Source organism: Daktulosphaira vitifoliae, unplaced genomic scaffold, assembly GCF_025091365.1.
Source record: "Daktulosphaira vitifoliae isolate Bord-2020 unplaced genomic scaffold, ASM2509136v1 Scaffold_5, whole genome shotgun sequence".
NCBI lineage: Eukaryota > Metazoa > Arthropoda > Insecta > Hemiptera > Phylloxeridae > Daktulosphaira > Daktulosphaira vitifoliae.
The window spans coordinates 6374438-6400181 of NW_026099576.1; the positions used below are offsets into that span (position 1 = coordinate 6374438).

At 25.1% G+C, this 25744-nt stretch overlaps 2 protein-coding genes across 2 annotated transcripts in view; both read right to left on the reverse strand.

Moving 5' to 3' along the window:
- Positions 1-25744, reverse strand: part of LOC126908445 (atrial natriuretic peptide receptor 3) — a 173252-nt gene that overhangs the window by 116070 nt on the left and 31438 nt on the right. The gene's annotated exons all lie outside the window — the stretch shown is intronic.
- Positions 1-25744, reverse strand: part of LOC126908442 (atrial natriuretic peptide receptor 1) — a 154735-nt gene that overhangs the window by 113772 nt on the left and 15219 nt on the right. The window contains exons 2-3 of the mRNA XM_050690497.1: positions 4544-4967; positions 1428-1817 (exon numbers count right to left, since the gene is read on the reverse strand). Coding sequence (XP_050546454.1) covers positions 1428-1817; positions 4544-4838 — 685 coding nt within the window. The 5' untranslated portion in view covers positions 4839-4967. The remainder of the gene's footprint in view (positions 1-1427; positions 1818-4543; positions 4968-25744) is intronic.

The window sequence follows — 25744 nt, forward strand, 5'->3', positions numbered from 1 at the left end:
AAAAAAAAATGTTATAGTACTTTTAAAATTTAGAAAAAATTGTTTAAAAATGCCATGTTTTATGGTAATTAAACAGACATTATTGTTAAGTACCAGTATTGAAAACAAGCTAAGTATTGTACCAGTACTGGCAACTAACCATTGGCTAGACCGTATTAGTGTAGTACTGACTTTGGATGCCCTTTCTGACAAGGTGCTTATGTAAAACTGGTTATACAAAACATCCAATACTGAGCTGCTAGTATGAATAAACGTCATCATCCCAAACATATGACTGTATTGGTTCCGTACTGATAGTCCCCCCTACACTAAAACTGTCAGTAGTTAGCCCGTTGTCAATTTCTAATTGTGTATTGTAATTTTAAGGTATTTTTTTCGAATGTCTAAAAATTGATGATTTTTTCTATTTATCGTCGAGGAAAGGTTCAGCTAAATTAAAATCTGGTTATTTTGATGTATAAACCAAGAAAATCGTTTCAGTAAGATTTGAGAACTTTCATAAATAGACATAAAAAAAAACACATCATGGTAAAATCAATACCTTCTAAGCTTCACATCGAAGCTATAAATTAAAAGTCCCGTTTGTTTGTACTATTAAATAAATACAGCAATTATCTTGTGCATTCTTAAAATATTTCTAAATCCGTCAAAAATTCATAATAAGAATGTACAAAATGTTCGAATTATCTAAAATTGTTTAAAGAAGAGGAAATTTAATATTGATACATGTTTATCATTCATTTTTCCCCCTTAAACACAATACACTGTTTTTAAACAACCTTTTATAAACTGAAAAAATCCAAAAACCCTGTATTTTTAAAACCATACATGTCCAACGACTATTTTTCTTTAATAACTCTGTTCAATTAACTTTTTTGGAAATAATTCTTTCTATGGTCATTTTTTAACAAAACTTAATATCTGTAACATTAAATGTTTACAAAAACTCAAAAATTTTTTAGTGTCTCTAGTTTAAAATATTTACATTTTGTAACAAGTGTTTAAAATTACTAATTCAAATTAATTATATGAAAAATAATTCTTATAGATTGTCATCGCAAATAATTAGTGTGGTAAAATTATACGAAACAGAAAAATTCTAATAAAATCTTATGGCATATTTACTTAAAAAAATAAGTAATTTTACCACATAAGTATTGATGTGACTTCTGCCTATTATTTTAATTATAAATACTTCTTTAACAGTAAATTTCCACTTATTTTATATATCAATAAATAACTTTAAAAGAATAATATCATAAGAATTATAAAAAGAGAAATATTAGTTGACTCCAATCTAATATTTATAAGAATTTGTCAGCAAAAAACAAAATATTGATGATTCCAAGAATATGTATTTGATGATAATAGATAATGACTTGAAGTCAGACGAGTGACAAAAGAAAATGTAGTATGGTCGCACTCACTTCTAGCTCTGTTAGATAATCCAGTCAGAAGTTCTTTGAACGCTGTAATATCAGCAGTGTCGTTGAAATTTTTATACTCTGGTTTTAATCCAAGGGCTGAGTAAACAGCTGATTGAGTGAAATGACATTTAGAATGGCCCATTAATGAGTTGACACCATGATTATAATATAAGAGACCAGCAACGTTCCAACCAAATACGTGTAATATGTGCCTGAGAGCTTCCCCAACCAGCTTGTACGAGCCCATCATTCTGGTGAGCGTCGGGTACTCTTCGCGGAAGTAGAAGCTCTCGGCCTGTGCTCCAGCCGTTAAAACAGGAATTTTCCATACACCGGCGTACCTTGCAACTGGTGCTATGACATAATCACATACAGGTCCCAAAAAAGCATCTAAAAAAAAAATACAGGATTATCATTATAGTTCGTGTAGTATTTACTCGACTGACTTAAAATGTAAATAATAGCAGTTTAACTTTGATATTAAATTAACAAGTTAAAAGTAAACAAATATTTCTTTTTATGGTAAAAAGTTTTAAGAAAGCGCATAACATAACAATTAAAATACTATTTATTTAAAAAAGATAAATTTAGGCTACAGTTCTCTTGATAAACATCTAAATTTACTTAGTATAATGTAGTGTTTTCTTAAGTAACATAAATATATATTCATTTTTATCTTTATCCCGTCGCAAGATTCATCAATTCTAATATTATTGACTAATAACTTTGTCACGGATAACATTTAATTAAATTTTCGTTTCGATGATTCATTACTAGTTTATTACATTATGTGTTCATACATATCAATAAAAAGCGAAAACTTTTATGTAAAACTCATATTTTCTTTTGTTTATGAAAACAATTATAAGTATGTTTTGGATATACAAAATAATAAATAAATCTATTAAAAGTAAATGTTACGTTAGATTTAGAAAGTTAAACTAGTATGTCTTATTTTGTTATAATTAAACGAATAATATAATTTTATAGCTCATGAAAGTATAAATATCTAAGCACTAATTTTTAAAATAAAATTATTAAAAATGATCACACATACGTAATATTTTATCATAATGTAATATTATCAATAGTAAACATCACTTACTAAAAGCAAATGTATTTTTGTTTTGATTAAACTTATTGTAAAAAACTTCTAAGTAAACTCGTATATTCAATATTTTGTTGATATACTATACTTCATATAGAATACGAAAAAAGTCAAATACAACAACGGAAATAGAATTTATCAAAATACGTAGCTTGTAAGTCTTTTAGAATCTTTTTTCACAAAGATCGAAAAAACATGTCAATATATAGGGTACATGCTGTATAGTAGAAAGTTCCAACAAACAACTTTTAGACATATTTATTTTAATTTAAAATCAGAAATATTAACAATTCAAATTTTTAATTAAATAAATTACTCAATACATGTTCAGAGACACTAAAAAAATATTACTTCAAATATCAATGTCTCTTTTTCAGAATAATTTTTGTTGTAAAATATATTGAATTCTTTATGCATACACGATTACTATTAGTATAAACAAAAAAAAATATTTAATTTTCTGAATAGACAAATTTATTGGGGCATCATGTTTCACCTTGTATATAGTTTCCATTCACCACGTACTCACATATATATATATATAAATGTAAGCAACAGCTTACTCCTACGTGAGTTTAGACATATATTTTTTTCTACTAAAATTCAGTTACAGCATTTCAGTTTTAAAAACTTGTAAACGTGCATGAAATAAATAGCTAGATCTTTTATAATACCTACTAGCAAAAAAAAAAGGTTCATATCTAAATGATGGCCTCACTATTATTTGAATAAAAATAAAACTGTACTAAATTTTGAAGTAAAATTTTAAAATATATTGTATTTAATCTAAATTAGATAAATGAATTATTAAGTACTCAAAAAACGAATTTATAAAATACAAAAATATTGACACTTTAAATAAATTTTTCAACTAAAAAAAATTGATAGATTAAAACTACTTTATTTTTAATCAATAGCAATTACTTTAAAATAAACTGATTCTAAAATAATTTCAATATTATATATATATTTATTAATGAAGTAATTACAGTTAATTTGCATAATAGAATTATATAATTAAAATTAAATCATATATTTTTCATATTAGGTAAATTTAAAACATCATCCACTCAATAATAATAATAAAAATGTAACTAATAAGTAATTTAAATTTAAATTTCAATTACATAAATTAGATGATAATTTAACAAATTAAAAGAAAAACATATCGAACAGCAATATTTTTCCACGTCAAGCATTTATAAGAAATATATGTTCTTTTTTACTCGAAAATTTATTACGTTTCCCAAAAAGTAATATGAAATATATTTTTTATAAGAAATATTATAGTAGATTTATGTATTGTTTACTACATCGGAAAAAAATAATGACAATATTTTTTTTATAAATGATTGAATGTAAATAAACATTCAAAGGTGCTATTTATTTTTTTGAAAATATTTTATGGAAGCGTTCAAATCTATAAACTAAAGCACGATTAATTTATGAAATATCAATTAACAATAATAAACATAAACACTTATGTGCTCATTATATTTGTACACCAGATGTGTACTATCCCAAGTGTATAGATATTTAAGAGTTCTTGATATGACAATTTATTTCCAAGAGCCAACAGAATTATCCTAACAACAAAACTGTTACCGTCTCATATGACATTTTCTATATTGATATAAAATTTCCCGATATTAACACAACATAAACTTTCTTAAATTCCGACTTGAAATTCCATTGAAGATGTAATAAGTGTTTAAGATAAAATTTCAACGTAGAGGTATAATCTACGGTACACACAATTTAATAAAAAAATATTGATTAGGTTTTGATAAAAAAAAAATATTGTGACACGTGTATTACCGAACAGAACGGAAAGTTATGCAAGAAAATCCCCGAAAAAAAATATTGGATGATACATCATAATTTTTTAACAAAGTTATTACACCAATATGCACAATTTAAAAATAATTTATCACGCAAATGTTGTTAAAGCGTTACTTTAGTTTAATCAACAAAATATCTAAAGTATTTACCCTTGAAAATATCTTACCACTCCTGTCGTGTAACTCGAACGCAGCCAACGGCCCGTCGGTAGAGGAACAATTTCCATTTCTATACTCGATATGTATTTTCCAGTTCGGCAACTTGCCATTGGGTTGAGCAATTGCTTGTGTGGCGAGATCTACCGATGGTAAAATCGCACCCAATGTCTCTTGGTTATCGACTTTTGATGATTTCAATGGGGCTATGACCGCAAATCGGACCTCGCCGGGTACTACAGCTACCACCATTGACGTTAATCCACTTGCCACTAAGATCATGGTAACCCATTGCCACGAGTTCATCGTACAATCCACGCAATTTAGCCGTCAGTGGCCTACATATGTTCCATGTGTTGTTATCAAAGCCAACGGGCAGTCATGATCGTCGGTAACGATCATTTTGATGTGAATAGTTTATCAAACTTTTAGTACCTAAAATCCATAACATTATCATTATAGTAATTTGTTAAATATTCAAAATAATATTTACAGCCAACTATTATTATTAGGGCTAGAAATTGAACGCATTTATAAATTTTGTTTTAACTACTTTGAAGGGTCTCGAGTTAATGAACATATGTACTGGCTAATCGTGTGTTTAAAACAACTTATAAATGCATATAATTCTTACACCTAATTATTGGGCTATATATTATTTATTATAGATCAAGTATTAAATATTCGCTCTGTATTCGTCCTGTATCACAAAATATCACCTCCATCAACTTATAATATGTACGGCGTTCAATTAAACATTTAATTGAATAATACAGCCTAACTGGTGGATGTCACGTTTATTTGGATTAAAACGCCATTAAAAAAGACAACTTCGGTAAAAGGTAAACTGTTAGCACGTTCAGATATTACTTTATAGTAAAACAAAAATATAAAATGTGTACTTCCTCGCTTGATGTCTGTATTCACAAAACATTGTTGTGCACTAAACCATACAATAAATTATTTGGGACAAGTTACTTTGGTTATTTTATATAAAAGACACTATGTAATTGTTGTTAAATTTTAGCATCACGAAATTCTTAGAAATACACAACAAATTAAGTATATATGAACAATCTTTAACGAGAGAATTCGTCAAACAGTTATTCACTGACCGGAAATTAGTATCAAAGATCTATACTTTCTCGAACTAAATTTCTTATTCTGCCGTTGAAAACGTATATCCTAAATAATATATCAGAACTAAGATTTTTCTTCTGTATCGTATGACAAATCAACGCACATAATAAAATGCATTAATTAATTAATTATAAAAAAAAATATTATACAATTAAGACCCATCTAACTACATTTTATCAAGTTAAGAAGCCTCCCTTTTAAAAGTAAAGTGTTATTCAAAGAAGAAACAATGTCAATTACTCATGGAAAGGGGACATCATATACATTTACCCGGCCTAAAAGAAATTTGTATACAAAAAATAAAAATGATATTCTAAAAATTAAGAGAACTTATTCCTTATTTTACCTTTCGCGAAAATGTCTGTAATATACTACTACAAAAAATATCAAATAAATTTAATATAAGAATTTATTGTCTCACAAAATTGTCTTAATATATACTACTTAATTTATAAGATAAGACTTAAGGTAGGTTCATTGTACTGTTGTGATTCAACATATAAATGGGTATAAACCACTGTACTACAAGCTCGTGAAATTTCGACTGCATTATCGAAATAATTTGAGTGGTTCGCACAAATGACGTTGCCGACACAATTACTAAGAAGCGTCGAGCCATTTATTTTTATCACAAATCAAGCAATGTTCAGTAACGCAATAAAAGAAACAAAGTAATCAATAACAAATTAAGTACCTGGTGTACCAGTGTGTACAACAAAATGAAAAATGATCAATTATCGGACGGTAAAGATGGACAAAGTTAAAAAATACGGACGTTCCATAGGTGGGAGTCGTCGTCGGACTGTGCGGCACTGGACTTTACACAGTGGCGTATCGCACGCAGTGTTAGTCAAACTATCATATACTCGTAGTAGGGCGACGGCTGATAAAGGTGGCGGCACAGGCTCTGTGTAACGCAAAGCGACACTGGACTGTGTCAAATTATTATGCATATACTAGAAAATTAAATTGGAAATTTAAGTAAATTCAAAATAGACATAGTTTTAACCAAAATAAAACCAAGTTATTCTGCTGTTTTAATTTTAGTAATTTGAACAGCTTAAAATTTAATACTATATTGTATATATTAAAAGAAAATATTATGAAATATGTACTTGAAGCTTTTAAAACTTTTTAACTATTTACATACAATATGTATTTTATTTTATTAAAGTAATTTTACAAATAACTTAATACAAATCATAGCACACTGGAATCGCGACATTGTTGGGACAAGTATAGATGAAATCTGACAGTGATTAATATCACTGTCATAAAAAAACTTTTAAATGCGAATCTGAATTTCACAATTTTTATATTTGTATTTTACATTTTCTATGTTTTAAACTATTACTCAAATATTAATTTCTTGTTAAGTTATTTTCATAATTAAAACGTAATTTTTTTGTAAAAATTGCGAATTGTTTTACTTTGATTGAGTGTACTTTGTACACTTCAAGAACTTTACTTTCATATAGGTTAAAAGTCATAAGACCTCTTCCGGAACTTTTTTAAAAATTTATTTGAAAAAAAATGTTTTACATGCGTGCGTGAGTGGGTCTTACGGGTCACTTTTTAACCCATCTTGTACTTATATTCCTCATCCGATTTTAACCACAAGTATTGTAATAAGTATGAAATTAGATGAAAAGAGACCCTTATTTGATTATTTTTTTAATTTCTAAAATTGAGTGTTTCTATTTTTTATTTTTCGTCGTGGAAAGTTCAACTAGATTAAATTGGGTTCTTTTGGCGTATTGATCATTAAAATCAGATGTATTTATCTAGATTGTCAGGGAAATTATCTCACCTGTTTGTTACCAAATATTTAAGCTTTCAATAATATTTATTAGGATTGTCATCTACACACTTTACATGTTTGTACAAATAATATTATATTTTATGTTTTACAACTCGGAGTACTTTTAAATTTAATAATACTAAGTACTACTCAGTGGCATATTAAAGATTTTCGTCTTTCGGGTCAACTAAATTTGTCTGTCGCTAAAAATTAATGTTAAGACACTTTTATCTTTTTCATCATTACGGAATGTGGTAAACTAACAGAAAAAATATTATTTTAACTCATCCAATACGCTCCCTAGTCAGTGCTCTGAGACATCTGTCCCTAATAGACATGTGTAATAGACACCAATGAGACTGCAACTACAACTTAACAGCCCATTTTATATACTTTATGATTTAACAAATATTAACACGCAGATCTGCAATTTTATTTTAAACTGTATATCTAGAATTGATATTAATAATTTCACTATTAGTTTCGAATTTAGGTATGTCCTACAGTACTATTAACTCAACAAAACTTTTATTTTTATTTATAGTCACTTAAGGGTCGTATGATGAAAACCTTATGAGAAATATATTAATGATCGAATTGTTTACTATGCGAGAAAACGTAAAAAATGTTTTTTTCAAAATGCTTATGCTCCCTTGCGTCGCAAAACAAATCATCACAACCTTCACTTTTTATTTTATTATAGAACAGTGCCTTGAAATCGCCAGACAAAGCAGTCTCTGATGGTTATACGGCGCCAATCGGCAACCATTTCACGTGTATGTATAAAGTGGTTTAATAATGCGTAGACAATAAAATGAAAGAAACACGTCAATGTCAAGAGAGACTAAAAATACGACAATAGGGACATTAAAGAAAATAAAAATAAAATATTTTGTACATTCGGTATGAAGAAAATAAAAATGATGATTTAAGTTTTTCTTACGACCTTCATCGCATAAAAAATTACACGAAATAAAACAAACATTTATTGTTGTATTGAAATGTTTAAAAATATTGATGAAAACGTGTAGAATTATGACGCTTTCTTAATAGGCTACATTTATATAATTTCGAAAGTACGATTTATTTGCAATACCTGGATTGTAAAAGTAAAATTTTTTAAGCTGAACTATCAATTAATCTTTCCATGTGATTAAACGAATACTTCTATTCGTTGTTATGACATTTAAAAGCTGATTATTTCATTCAATGGCTTCATTTGTGGGATGTCATGTTAGGCATTTGTCCCAAACTAGATATTATTCAAAATCCTAGTTTTTATTAATTAATCTGGTCAAACTACTATGTATGACGAAATTCTGTTATATATTACAATAACATTTTATTCTTCACAACCCCATCAATGAAAAATGAGGAAAATCCGCCGCTGAGAGAATAAACTTATATATATTTAACAAAAAACGATTATGAACCACATTTTATTAATTTTAAGCTAATGGCTTATTCAAATGCCATGATTATACGAGAAGACATAACAATATCTGATCATGGTGATATTAATTTAGAAAATTCACAAAAACATAATTTTAACAATCAATATTATCGTCTAACAATAGTCTAGTATAAGATACTTACGGTAAGTATCTTAAACTAAACTAAGTAACTTACCTAATAATATATCTAACACTTGCCACTTATATTTGGATTCATATAAAATAAATTATCATTGGACAAATTATGAAAAACAAATTTTTATTTAAATTTATTAAATCAAAATCGATTATTTTATATGTATGAATTTATTTATGCTTGTTTCAAAAGAATTTTATTTTCGTGTGATCTAAAAAGAAATATATAATTCCGAATAATAATAATAAATATTTCATTGCTTGGTTTTAATAGAAAAATCGGATAAGAGTTTATTACCATTGCAAATTGTACCATTTCCAGCTTGTTTATATTATTTAATAATTCATCAGACATATAATACTCGACATAAAAATTAAAAAGAATAATCTTGAAGCTATATTTTATTACTAACCGAAAAGCAGAACAATTTGTGTATCATTTTAATAATCGAATATAATTTTATCTAAGTACCGAGAAAATATATTTAATAAACAAGGTAAAGCACTTAATCAGTTCCACATTTTTTATTATTTATTATTAGTCTTGTGTTAATAAAGAATATTTCAAATACTCGGAGTTTTCGCATGAAATGATTTTAAAAGAGTAAAAACGCTAAATGAGTAAGTATAATCTGGTGATGATGGTGGAATCAGTAAGCGTTTTATTGTAACATTTATTATTTTACCAAATTTATAGAGATATTAAACAGATGATATTACATTGTTATTTAATAAAAATACTATTTCAGAAGGAATGAGACTAGTATTGATAAGCCCAGCGTGAAAACAAAATAGGCCCAAGTTTACCTTGTTTTTAAAACAAGTTTTAGTATAGGTCATCCTGACGACCGGCCAGAACAGCATTTTCTCATTCTTAAGTTTTACATAGACATGACTCGATAACTATGTATTACAAATAATTAGCTGCAAGATCATTGAATGAAAATGATAACATAGAAGATAAACCACAACAAAGAATAAAACTAAATGATTTTCCCTCGAGTTCAAACAATAAGTCTCCTACTTCCTCTTTCTTGTGCGGTCGATAATTAGTTTTCCTAATTGTAAAATTCATGTTAAACAACATAGTTTATTAAATTCTTCATACAGAACATACCAATGAATGAATATTGTGTTCAATTGAATACAATTTATAGTTTCTATTATCGTCATTTTAATAGTTTTCCATCTCGTGGAAAAGCATCACGATACTTTAATAATTACAAAATATAATGATTGGGAAAATATTTCAGGGATGACAAATAAACATAATTTATAATATTCACATAAAATATCAAGGTTATATATAATCAAAAATATTGGAGCTATTATGACTCAAATAAACAGACATATCACCAAAAATCGCTAAATATTGAAAATTATTATTCGTACAAATTTATATTGTCCACAGAATAATATTGGTTTACGTAGTTGTAATAATGCAAATATATTTTTTAACAAAAACCAATGCAACCAATAAATGTCAATAAATAGAAATAAAAATCAAAGTAATTTAAAAAAATAAATTGATTTTTTACGATTGAAAAATGAATATTTTAATAACAATTTTAATTATTTATCAACAAATACAAAATACACGTAAAATAAAATCCAAAATAATATATTTTTCTCGTCTTCAAATTTTATTTTACTAAATATTATCAAAAAAGTTGAACAAAAACAGTGCAGTTTACAGTTTAATTGTACATAAAAAATGTCAATACGCCTTGAATAAGTCCACAAAATGTATATTAAAAAGAAAATTTAATAGTTTGTACAAGTAAAATATTTATAAGCCTAAAGTCTAACTAATTATACTATTGAATTTTTATACTATGTTAGTTTATTAAGAAAAAAGTGAAAAAGTTAATTTTATGACAGCTCATAAGTAATGTCAGGTTCTGTAAATGAAGTATAGGTAAAATTAGAGAACACTCTAAAAACAAATGCCCTTATATAAATTTTTATTTTCATCAACTAATTTTCTTTTGGTTGATATTGCTAAATCAATAGAAATTGTTGATCATATAATGGGTTACTAGGAGCAAATTATGTAATTTAATTGAGTTCTATTTTGAGTCGTTAAATATTTCATTCAAGTAAAAAAAAAAAAAAATTAACAAATTCTATAAATAATGTTTAAAATGACAAAAGACAGATTAAACAACAATTTTTAATTTTTAACAATTGAAATGATTATTTTATTTTAAAAAGCACAAGTTATTATGAGTATTTATCAAAAATATAATAAAGCAAAAAATATACACAGTATATTATACATTATACATTGAAAACATCATCGATTTTTATTTTAAAAAATACATTATGAGGCAGTAATTTGAAAAAATTTAAGTTATTGAACATTTGTGCTTATACCATTAACTTCAGCAGCTGGCCAAAGAATTTTTTTGTTTATGAAAAATTTTTTAATTTCTAAACGTATTTATAATTTAGCGATTTAATTTGAAAATTTAATTTTTTAATGTAGCACATAATCAACATAAAATACTATTAATATGAATAAAAGTTTTACTGTTAGATATATTTGTAAGGACACAATATAAGCATTAAATAGAAAATGTTCTAGAAAAATTTATTTGTCTCATTTTCTATTTTTTTAAGGTACATAAATAAATGCTCTGTAGGATCAATTGAATGAGTACAAAAACTTTAAATAGCGTTAAAATTTCAACATTTAAGTAAATACTAAAAATGTTTTTAAAGTCGGTATATACAACGCAAGCAATGATTAGCATAATGTTTTGTTATTTTCGTAATATAATTTCCATAGTTAGTAAATATTATTTAAATAAGTAAACCAAATATTTGCTATTGATTTAAGAGTTTGTTTAAGTTTGAGCTAACAGACTGTGTTTTATAATTTTACTGAAAAAGTTTTTTTTTATAATCGCATGGAAATAATATTTAATCTAAACTAAAGCATTACTATCTAAAATAAAAATAAATAATATAAAAACTATTCCATACTTTTAAAAGTATTCTAAAAATATAGTTTTCAAATTTATTCTATTTTTAACAGTTCAATTTTTCAATGTAGTGCAAAAATAATTTACGAGATACAAGTTCATCAAGAAATTAAATCTAAAAGCAGTTTTACTCAAGAATTTCATTCTGATTGACTTTTAAATATTAACTCATGACTCCACATACATTTTATTCCATAATTTATTTATGCTTTAAGTAAAAAAGAGAGACATTTTTTGCTACTTGACACTTTTCAATGTATATTACATTTATAGTTACTGAAATCATATAATTGAAAAAGATTTCAGTGGATTAAATAAAAAAAGCATTTTTAACATTCGAGAGGTTTTACTAAAATAAAAAATGGGATGATACAATTATAACTTTTTAATAGATATTCATTTACCACGGTAAAATGATTTAAAATGTACACTATATTAAGCCGGGTATCTTTTAAGACGCGTTTTAATCTAATAATACGACGACGATAGTTTAATCACGCTTAAACCTTTTCTGATGAGTAATTCACTTGATGGTTTGTTTTTTATGAATTACTTTGCTCAGAAAGATAAAACACTAACACCATCGAAATTCCTACTGTTATATTAATTGACATAGTTCACAAAAAAATATATTCTCAACATGTTAAATATATACATTTAGAAAAAAAATTATACGGCCTTATTTCGCAAAATAAAATATACATATATGTCCATATAATTTTGCACTATGAACGTTACGTAATTCATAAACGAATAATTTTAAAATATGTAAATTTAACAACATTATCTATCAAATTCAAGATCATGACATACAGAACCAACAAATACTTTACTATAAATAATTGTATTTAAACAGCTTATACCTAAGTAATTAAAAATATAAAATTCTTGAAATGGTTATTTTAATGAATTATTTGAAAAGTAGTTCAATCCATATGAATTAATTGCAATTATGATTGACAGAAATATTATATATATACATATAAGTTTAAGTAAATAATTAATGTAATTGCGTGATTAATTTAGCGTGTTATTAAAAATGTCTACTTATATTTTCCCTTATTTATTTTTTATTTATATTTTTTGAGACTTTAAAGAAATGTTAAGTTACATTCTATTAAATTAATATTTATGATTAAAAGAGTTTCTTAAAAGTTTGAGAACTATATTATAGTTAATGTTTTTCAAGGAGAATAATTAAGTATTAAAGTTAATTTATAACAGAGTTATGAATATATATAACTATATTTAACTTATATAACTTTATAAATATGTGTGTAATTTTATTTTTTTAAATACTTTAAAAACAATATAAAATCGACTTAATTAATTATAACTATAAAGAAATAAGTAGCGATGGAAATATCGAATAGAAACTATCGAACTATTCGATAGTTGTCCACTACTCGAACTATTCGATAGTCATTCAAAAAATATTCGAATAGTAAAAATATTCGATAGTTACACAATATATTCGAATAGTTTTAAAAACTATTCGATAGTCTATTCGAATAGTTTTTAAACTATTCGGTTGTATATACACAATTTGAATAGTTATACGATAGTTTAAAATATTTGAAAATGCCCATTACTAATTTTTACTATTATTAATTGTATAATAATTTGTTTATAAGTATTTGTTAATTATCTTCTTATTATAATTAAGTATACTTAATAAAAATTTTAGGTAAAACTAACCGAATAATTTATGCCAAAAATAAACTATTCGATAGTTTATGCTAAAAATAAACTATTCGGTTGTATAAAAACTATTCGAATAGTTATTCGATAGTTTAAAATATTCGAAAATGCCCATCACTAGAAATAAGATATAGAACAATTTTTAATAATAAAAAGTATACGGCAAAAAAACTTTACAAAAATATATTTTTTTCAATATATGTATTTTGTGAGTAATTGAGTGATTTATGATCAACGAATCATCCTGTATATAAGTCACATTATAAATAATACACACTTAAGATATAAAATGATAGCATACTTATTTAAAATCTGATCATATTGATAACGAGCATAATTTAGTGCGTTTAAAAGTAAAAATTTGTAGGTTAATTTTCTTGTCAATTGTTTATACAGAACAAGCTTGATTAATTGTCTCAATTTATCAACTTAATATTGTCGAAAATCTTTGTCTTAATTTATTAAATACCAATGCAAATTAACGGAAAAGTTTTAATTATTTTATCATAGTGTGCCTGTGGATGTCAGAGTTTAAATTTGATTTCAATTAAAAATCAAGCTTGGTTAATTAATTTTAATTCAATATATATATATATATTTTCAATTTTAAATCAGATGCGTTTAATTTTTATTAATAAAAATGTTTCATTTTATCAGTTAAAAATTAAAGCAATTTTCAATGCTTGAAGTACTATAAATTTTTATAAATAACCACTTATGAAACATATTTGTTTAAGTAATATTAAAAATTGTAAGTTACAAAACTTATTTCTCAAAAAATTTTAACTCATGTAATATAATTAAGAATAAAATTTCTCATTTACAAGTTTTCAGAGTACCGAAATATAATAAAGTTGTGACCATTAACCATAAATACACATAAAATAATTCATTGTAATTTTCAGACAATGGAGAAATATTTTTAAAAAACTAGTTAAGAAACTTCAACACTTATAATGGAGGTATACATATAAGTCCTTTGTATCTAGACTATATTGTTCTTATACTAAGGGTAAGTAGCTACAAGTCGTTAAAAGTAATAGGCAATCTAAAGTTATCACCCATACTTTCAAAAACCTTTTCTAACATGCTGAGTAAACATTCAAAGAACATCGTCAATAAAGTATGAGTTAACGTATAATCTCTTCTCTATAAAACTAAAAAAATACTAAATATTAAATAGTTAATATCTAAATTTAATTTATATATAAAAAAAAATTGTTTTCAATCACAGAGTAATATTACTTGGAAAATAAATAACTTTAGACAAAATATTGAATAATAAAATTTTAATAAAGATCTAATTAATTTATGATTAGATCTTCACAACATAATGTTATACAAGGTCCTTTTTTTAAATTCTAGCCAATCAATTCTTTTAAGAGTAATAATTATGTCAAGAAAATTATTTTTGATCAATTTTAGTTTCATATATTAATTGATTTTTCATTAATGATTTACCTTTTCAACTTATCCTTTAACTAGCTTACAAAATAGAAAATTATTTAATTAAGAAAATGACTAGTAATTTCTAATGATAAATAATATTATAAATGTATCTCACCTTCAGCCATCGCTATAAAATGTTAATAACTCATGAAATACAAGTACAAAAGATGATATCTACCATTAATTTTTTATATTAGATATCATTATCCTTAAATAAATCAGTTAATTATGTATGTTACCATTCGAATAAATAATTTTAACATCTTTATAAAGTATAATGAATGAATATAAAATTTACTTCATTATTGATAAATTTGGATAGGTACATAGATGCGCAACCTGGAAGAATTCTTATTGATGCAATGTGGTAATAATAGAACATTGCTAAATACTATCAAGTTATTCACCTTTTTAAGTCTTTAAATTCTAATATTTCAAAAATTAGTAATATAAAACTGGTTATCAATTAGCCAAAATGTTATTTAAATCATTTAAATTTTATAATTATAAAAAAAATGACTTTTTTTCATTTGACTTTCGAAAGTTACCTCCTAAATCTGCCCTAACAAATATTTTTTTCTCACAATAAACTTAATATTAACTTCACTTCATAAAAATGAATCAAATTTTAATCTGTAAATTTTTATGAAAAATCATTTTTAGACAAAATAAATAGAGAGTAGTATTCTTAATAATTCACACTGTAAACAGTTTTAATATTGCATAAAAAATCAACGAAGAAAAAGAATGCGCTATAATGTTGTTGTTTTTGAAATGAACATTTGGAAATTCAAAGAGTTCAACCCTTTAAGGTATTTAATGCGAGGATATTTAAGTCTTATAGGCTTTGTATAACTTACAAGGAAGCACGGAAAACGCATTATAATTGTAGTCGTCTAATTAAATACAATGTATAAGACAACTTAGGAATGTCTAAAAATTAAACTGATTAGCATGTATATCAAACAAATTTAACGAATGATTTGAATAGTTAATTATGAAGAATTAAATAATTCTTTAATTATAAATATTTTAGTTATTAAAATGAATACATTCTGAACATTTTATATCAACATTTTTCCTATAATATTTAGAAAATTATCTAATTTTACTAATTTAGACGACTTTCTAAACATGAATTATACTACATTATGACGTAGTACTCATAAAAAACACAAATTAATCACTAAAATAATACCTAATAATGTATGCTTCTATATAAGACTAGCAATCGAATAGACGCAGTCATAACATATGTGCTATTCAACCCATTTATTAAAAGAATGAGCTGTATAAACGTATTGGCATTGTAATTTTTTTTTTTTTTTTAATTTGAAATTTTGTCGTTTAGTTTTAATTTTTATTAATGAAAGATACTATTTGAAAAGTAATTTATTTTTTCATTTTTATTTATTTACCTTTTTTACNTTAATGAAAGATATTATTTGAAAAGTAATTTATTTTTTCATTTTTATTTATTTACCTTTTTTACTGCTTATTACATCAATATATATTTATTATGTATTTTTTCATTAAAATTATTTTTTTTTAGCTTTTAAGCGTAGCTTAAAAATTATTAGTTTTATTCCGTCTCCTTTTTTGTTTTAACCGTAAACCAAACTAAACAATCTAATAGACTAATTTTGCTGAACGATACGTTAAATAATCGTAAAACGTATCTAGTTGAAGATATCAGCGCCATAATTTTGAACAATTCCTCTCAATCTCAGTAATAAAAATTACAAATGTTATAAAACAATCAATGTTAATATTTTTAATTTTCAATTTATATTAAAATAAATAACTTTTTGAAAACTAGATAGATTATTATGAAATATTAATGTTAATACTTCAGACATTTGTCCTGTCAATAGCACATTTTTTTTAATCACTAATCAAAATACTATGGAAGTTTAAAAATCATATCAACATTTTTTTCTTTTCAATTTTTCATAAATATTATCATAAAAAAAATTTTTTTTTTTTAAATACTCATTGAAGCTTTTTACGACACTTGTTTTAATCACTGTTATATTAATCAATACTAATTTCCAAAATCTCAAAACTTTACTTTGCTGGATCCCTACAGTACTTTACTTTTTAACATTTACGATTATGTATATATATAAGTATTAAAATGATTATTATGCATATAAAAGTACTTATATAAAAATATTCTAACATAAAATAAAGAAAAGTATTAGATTTTAAGTGATAATACCTGAAAAACATAAGGCCATTTTATTTAAATGTTAATATTACTTTAATTAAATACTATATAAATTAAAAATTAAAAATAAATAAAAATAATTTTTTAATATAGTCCTAGAATGTTAAATTATTAATTGTAATTTTAAAAAAAATAATTTAAATTTTTAAGTGTATCAAAGTTATAAAAATTAAAAATTAGTGCTCTTCCACTTTGTATATACACTAATATATTGCACTATGTTAGAGTTATACTAAATTACAATATACATTATTATACAATTACTTTATTATTGTATATTATACAATATACATTTTTAAATATTTCAAATTGTGTTGTAACATTTTTCAGCATTTTTTTCGCACTATACATATAATTAAAACTATTTTATTATTTTTCAACATAAATATGTAATTAAAAAAAGAACTATTAAGAAATATATTTCCACAAATATTTTTCTAAAACATCATTTCGTCGCTTTTTCGAAATAATAGCAATATCTGAATTAAATAAGAACTCATACATTTCTTTAGGGTCAAGTTGTTTTCGTAGATCGCGTAAAATTTAAATCCCACGAAACACCGAATTCATCTATTTCCTTCTATTAGAGTTCCCAAAACTACTCAAACGCAACCGAATTATTTGAGGCATGATTACAAATAATTAAATGCATACCCACGAGGAGTATATAACATAGTTAAAAGGATAGACCGTGCGGGACAACTATAGTGCTAAGCGTTAATAATCATACAACTATACTATCGTTAAGCCCTTAACAGACTCACGGATACAGCCATTACTAACAAGATAAAACTTCATCCTTCATCATTCTCTCTATAGAAGAATTTTCGTTAAGTAACATACCCTAAATTAAAGTCGTATTAATGGACAACTTTAAATAGATTATACTAAGATGGTAACAATGTTATCTCTTATCGTTAACTTATTTGACATGTTCAATATAAACTTGAAATACAGTAAAAATTTTATGACATTACTGAAAAACACATTTCAGTACTAAAATATTATATTTTATTATATAAATTACACTATAGAAATAAATAAATTATGCTTTCAAAATTAATAAACCTAAGTTTTAAGAAACGGTTCAGTGAATAAATTTTAATTTAACTGAAAAAAATATTTTTAATATTTAAAAAAAAACATTTGCATACATTGAACGTAGTTTACTACAAGACAACCAATGGAATGTAGAACAAATAACTACTTACTATTTCTCATGACTGGGCAAGTTAATGATTTTTTTTCACTCGTTGAAATTAAGTAAAATCTAAAAAAGTCAACGAGTTAGTAGTTAAAGCTAATCCGTTATTTTTTTTAATAAATTAAGCTAAGAGTTAAATTAACTATATATTATTAACATTAAAAAAAGAGAAGTTAAGTTAACGTAAAATCTAAATATCTTCATTATGCTTAAAATATTAACTTAACTTTAATTTATTATCACGTTTATGTCTTAAATGCTATTTTTCTAAAAAAGAAGAAAATATATATATTCATTGGAATTATTTATACAAAAGTTTGCAATTGTATAAACTTTAATAAGCTAAACTTTACTAAATGTTTTATTTTAACAATAATCAAATACTACAGTCATTAATATAAAATGATGTCAAAATACAAAAAATTGTACATGTAAATAAAATTTTATTCTTTCTAGGAATTGAATAAGGAAAAAATTTCCTAAAAAACAATTTTTATTGCAAAACGTTCATAATAATTCCTAGTCACGTATTAATATTTATTTACTAGTAATATGAATTTAATATGTTCATACATTCAAATAGTTTTAATTCTTGTGTTGGAACACTTTATCTATTATAACTAAAACCAAAATTAAAATTAAATAATTGAACCTATTTTTCCTACACAAGATAAGGTTAACATCTTCCAAAATAATATCAAAAACTAAATAAAAAAATAAATAAATAAATATGAATTCATACTTCCTTTTGATGTGGTGCTTAATTCCCTAGGGTAATCTATAGATGAATTGACGAGGAAATGGGTATACCCTTGTCATTTACACTAAAGATGTTGGTGTTTACTATCGTTAAAACTCCCACATGATCATCTTTCTGATAACCCTCATTGAGATAAGTATAAACAATTTTCAGAGGGAGCTTATTTTCATTCAACTCCACCGTATAAACAATAAAATTAAAATATTTTTTTTTTAATTGACAAAAATAAACTGAGCTTTCCTCATTTTTGTAATTATTTTCCCGGGGGTATCAAAATAAGTTAAGAAAAATGTAATAATTTTAAGATAGCAAAATAAAATGTAAGTCAAACGCTTTGGGTTAATTTTAATAAATTAATAACCATTCACTGATTCGCGATAAAAATGTTTAAAAAAATATATATGTTAAACATTTACATAGAAATATATTAACTGTAAATTATCACAGCTATCCTCTAGCTTTAAAAATTGTATGTAATACCAGTAGCCTTTGCCCGAGAAACGTTTTATAATCAGTAGAAGTATAATCAACGAATCAAGTTTCTAATACTAGTCAAATTATTTTACAAATAATTATTTAACTGAAAAATAATTTAAACATATTACACCTCAGTTTATAACCTTAATAATTAAAAACAAAAAAACTTTAACGAGATATCAAATAAATAAGCGCATTCAAAATCTGTAGCTGAACATTCGTAAAAATATTGCGAAGACATAATAAAATAAAATGATTTAATCTTAGTTCTAAGTAAAATACAAAGGTATATAATAATTTATAAAGTATAAATTTATATTATATCCCTCAAAGTATGTATAAATAGCTAAACTAAAGTTCTATACTTGAAAAATAGCATAGCATAAATTAAAAATTAATACGGGTTGACTGTCGTCCTGGAATTTGTTAATATAAAGTTTTCCTATTAATAATTAATGATCCTACCACTTCAAGTATATATCTGTATTTATAGTGTTATTTAACGTGAAAAATATATAAGGTATATATAATTTTAATTAAATTATGTAGTTAACGGTTACAAAATTGATACGAAATAAAATAAAAGCTTATAAAACGTCAGAAATAACGGTCTGACATAATTTGAAGTAAATAGTATTTGATAGTGAATTAAAATAATTGGGTGTGGTGTGGTGGGCGAAGTGGATAAATGAGTCGTTGCTTTAGCTCTCATGTTCAGCTAGGCCGATTGTTGTTGTAAAAAAATCCAGGAACTTAAACAGTCACACACGCCTAGTGTGTGCCTTTTAGCTCCTTCAGCTAAAATAAGGTTGCGTCAAGTCGACAACCAGTGTAAAATACCTATCTAATCATAAGATAGAACCCGACCCCAAGTAGTTAAGTTAATGAGCGAAATGTTGAGAAAAATCATGATTATGAAGAATCTATATAATATAAATACATTATTCTAATAGTTATAATAATACCATGAATAGTTATCACAATTTTACCTAGCGTCATACCTCAACTATGCTATAAATTTGAAAAATATAAAAAACTTCAAATAAACTTACAATTTATAATATTAATTTTTAGTTAAATAATTTTCATTTATTATTTATTCTTAAATAAAACGTCTGAAATTTCACATACATCTATTGGAAGTTTTTAACATGTACAATGTAATGTGTTATAAATTGATTTTAATTCATTTAAAATTTAATAATATATTTTTTAGTGTATGCGTAATAATTTTATTTGTTTAGATTTATAAACAATATTAGAAGAAAAAAAATATTTACCATCAAATAAATATATAAATATACGATATGTTAATGTAGAGAGCAAAAAAGTAAACAAAACAAAAAAAAAGTTAGATATATATTAAGAAGATTTCTTAAATCGTATAAAACATTTTTTTGTTTGGTGACCCTTTTTTAGCTTTTAAACGTGTTTCAAAAAACGTCGTAATGGTCACTCACGAGTTTTGATTTTAGTCTACTCATATATCACTATATAATAAAACGGAAATTAAATAAGAGAAAAGGAAGAACAAGTTTGTTATTGAAAAAAAATTTTAAATTAAGTTATTACGCTCTGTTTTGTGTTTTCGCGGCGCTGTCCGTTAATACTTTTTTTTAAGGATCTGCGAAAATCTATTAACATAAATAGACCCTCTATGAATCATCCTAATACATAATATACTCAATATTTGGGACGCGCTCTACTCTTAAATTTTAGTAAACTTAATTTACTTTATTTATAAATGTTTAGAAAATTCAATTGAACTAAATATTACACAATATACATGTATATATATTTTTATATAAATGAATACATTTTTTTACAACAAATGCAAATATTGTTAAAGAATGATTTACATAAAGACTGTAGTTGTTTGGAATTAGCATTCATCAACAGACCATCATGATTTGATAAGCTTGTGTTTCTCAGCTAATAGATCCATAAAATGAATCAAACAAAATATTAAGCGTAAGATGAAATACTTTTCTTGAGAAATCATTTAATATTCTGTATAAAACATTCTTTATTTCTATTAAACTTTAAGTTACTTAAATTGAAAATTATTTCAATATAAGACTTAAATTAATACTTGAAATTATTAACTTTAAATGTAAAAGACTTTAGTATTTAAGACTTTATTAATGCTTTTGATGATCAAATTTTGAGTATGTTACAAGCAATCGAATTGATGATAGTGCACATTATAATGTAAATGTACCATGTAAAAATAATTGCGCTCGTTATGCATTAGCGTTCATAAAATTCTCAAATATAAAAATATACAAAAATAAAATACTTAAGACGATGACTCATGTCCACTAAGCTGCACGTCGTAATATTTGTTGTAAAAGTCAAAAAAATATCTATTACAATATTCTGTTACTCATAGTACCTTGCAGTGCCAATAACTTTCGCTAAACTCACAACTTCCACTTTATACCACTGACATAGATATTTTTTTTTTTTGTACGATAACTACATTTCAATTAACAATGAACAGCTCTAAAAATTACCACCTAGCCAAACACAAGTGTTACCCGTACCATAATAAATATAGTATTATTATACTAGTACGAATTTAATGTGGACAATAACACCAGTAATAAATCTAAAAAAAATAATAAACACTAATAAATACTTTGTAAATTGTTTTTCAATATAAATTTATTATGAGAAAAATAACTGGTTTTATTATTTGACACAGTTAAATAATAATAATACATACTAGAAATCTGACAGTTAAAACAATGTACGAATGGTATACAATTACCACGAGTAAACATAGTACTGAATAGAGCGTTATATTTTTTATGTAATATTAATAGCGTATTTTCATATTATATGAATGTATTTGCGCGCCAAGATAGTAAATACTATAAACTGCTCATCATTTAGTTTAAATATTTGAACATTAGCATAAAATATATTTCAAATGTTGGTTCTCACAATAATTTACTCGATGTTATCACCAACAGCACACGGCAGATGACCGCATAAAAAAAGTGTTGTCCTGCTGTCTAGGCTAAACTCGAATATAAATATAAATTAAGTTGGCCGAGCATAATTAATGAAATTCCCACAAGTAGCTGATCAATGTTGGTGCATTTTGTGGCGCACTAGTGCTAATTGGCCTTAGGCAGTACACGGATAACGTAATATAATCTGATGTCTACCGGCATAAGGGGAAAGCGGGTCATTTTATTATAGTAAGTGTGTGAGCAAACATAAAACTCATTGTCGCTACCGTTTGTACTACTACAATGGTCTGAGCGCTTTGGTGATCTGATACATATTTTGCCCCGAGCAACCCGTCCGAATTTCAGAGTCCCACGTTAGTCAATGATGTTGAACTCAAACTTAACTCACCACCATATTTGTACCCGTTGTCACATTTACTTGCCAACTAACGTCGCTTAGGTGTTTTCGCATTGACAGGTTGGTTTTTAAGTTATGCAAGTTTTTGAGTTGTATCCTTAGCGGCCGGTTAAAAAATAGCTTCAGTTAAACGTGCACAAATTACATATATGTAACTACATGTAGAGTGTAATGTATTACGGGCGAATAAGATGTTTTACCGGTAACGGTGATAATATAAACGATATGACGATTATTGTGTTACACGCGTTGACGGTTCTGGAAGTATTAATGTAATGTTGTAAAATAATACCAGCTGTGGTCAAAATCACGCCATTAAAACTTTTAGGTTACATTCTGTTTTCTATTGTACATTGCTTTATTAGAATCACTCGGGATTATAATTAATGTAGTAATAATAATCACCAAAGCAATGGACCGGAAACGTTGAACAATACAATATCTCTATTCGGCACCAATACAGTGTGCAGTACAAACTTTTAAATCAACTCGTTAGTTGAATCAAAATACATAGCAACCTTTTTTGATAAAATCAGTTTAAAATAAAACGGTTAGTATATGGATAAATATGCAATAAGCACTGAAATTGGCAAGATAAGGTTTAATCTCAGCATTTATAAACACTGTGTTGTAATGGTCGTCAGGCTATAAAAATTACAATAGAAACTAAATAATCAGTGCAAACAATCTTAAAAGCTATTTTTAAGTATATTAGTCCGGCACGAAGCGTTAAAATTGTACGTTTATAACATTAATAATTGTACATCATTTAGAAGAATAATTTACTTAATAGTATGAAATTATATGGCGGAATCTTTTAATACAAGGCAACCAGAATTTAAATGATACAACATTAATTTGTTTTTACTATAATACAAAATATATATACTCGTTTGGTATATATATATATATATATACAGGGTGTTCAGTAAGTCAGGAAACGGTTTTCTATTGTTCTCATTGTTACAAACAATAGAAACCCGTTTCCTGACTTACTGAACACCCTGTATATATATTTACCCGTTGAACAAAAGCATAATATTTGTGAAAAATTAATAGTAAACATCATAATAACTACGAGTAACTAAAAAATGTAAGACATTATTAATAATTATGGCTAAAAAATTAATATAACAGCAGGGTACATTAAAAATTTCATTATATCGAGTCGTATATTTCTGTGATTTTATCCTCCATTAAAAACACTATTCAGTAATAATGAATTATGAAAGAAGTGTACTTTAAAATTTATTTCATCATTTCTGTACTACTCTTCCAGCGACCAACTAACCACCCGTTTCGGAGTATCAATGGTTAAGAAACCTCCTACTTTGAGGGAGGCCACTACGGCCCTTAATGGGCTTATAAAGCGTTAAAAAAATACCAATCTAATGCTTTAAAGTACAGCCTAATACTATAAATTTTATAGTAATAATTACAGTTCGTGACTTAATGCATTTATAAAGTTTATTTTAGTCATAGCAAGCAGATTAATGATAAATAGATATTCGTTTCTGTTTTTCTTAATCCTAATCAATGTATAATTATTAGAATTTTAGTTTTTATTTTAGGGGGGCGCAGGAGTATCACTCCTCTTAGAACAAAATGAGTTTCTGTGGCACTGCATATACCTAAACTAACTAATGATAAACTTTCATGGAGTTGGGTCTCTTAAGAATAGTCCAAACAAATTTTGTACAATGAAACCTCTTTTCAACGAAAACGCTGTGGACCAAACTTTTTTCTGTTCAGAGATTAATTTTAATCTATGAAAAAAACTGGGACCGTAGAATTTTTATAGTTTACCGAATAAAAATCTAGAAGAGTGGGGGTGGATGTTTTAAAATAATATTTCATTCCAATTACACAACATTGAAACCTCCAACCAATTGCAATTTCATAATGATTGCCACAAAGAACAATAACATTTATCACACTAATTTAATATTTTTTTGATAATCTTTTATCCGTAAATCTAAAATAAATAAAAAATATAAACTTGATAGAATTCTTTTTACTCAGATATCACAATTTTTAACACAATAAAAATATTAAAAATAAATAATTATTTTATACAACATAATAAAGAAAGAAGATTTTTTTTTTATGAATTATTACACTAAAATTTCTAATTAAAAGTATAATAAACTAGAGGTATTAAATAGAAAATCAAATTAAAAACTCAGTGTGAAGTTTAAAATATTACAACCTTTTCACAGCAACCGTAAAAAAGTACCGAATAGGGTAAAAATATAATTTTAAGGCATAGGTATCCCTTACCTTAGTTAGAATATTAATGTTAATAAACATTCAGATACTTTTGAAAAAAAAAAATGTACCCATAATATAATATATTACATATAAATGATGCTATATTTTTTCAATAGAAACTTGTATTTGCAAGATGACTTCTCATCTTTGACATGGACATTGTTTATTAAATAAATTATTTATTATTTATTAAACATATTCAATTGGATTATAGTGTAATTGTGT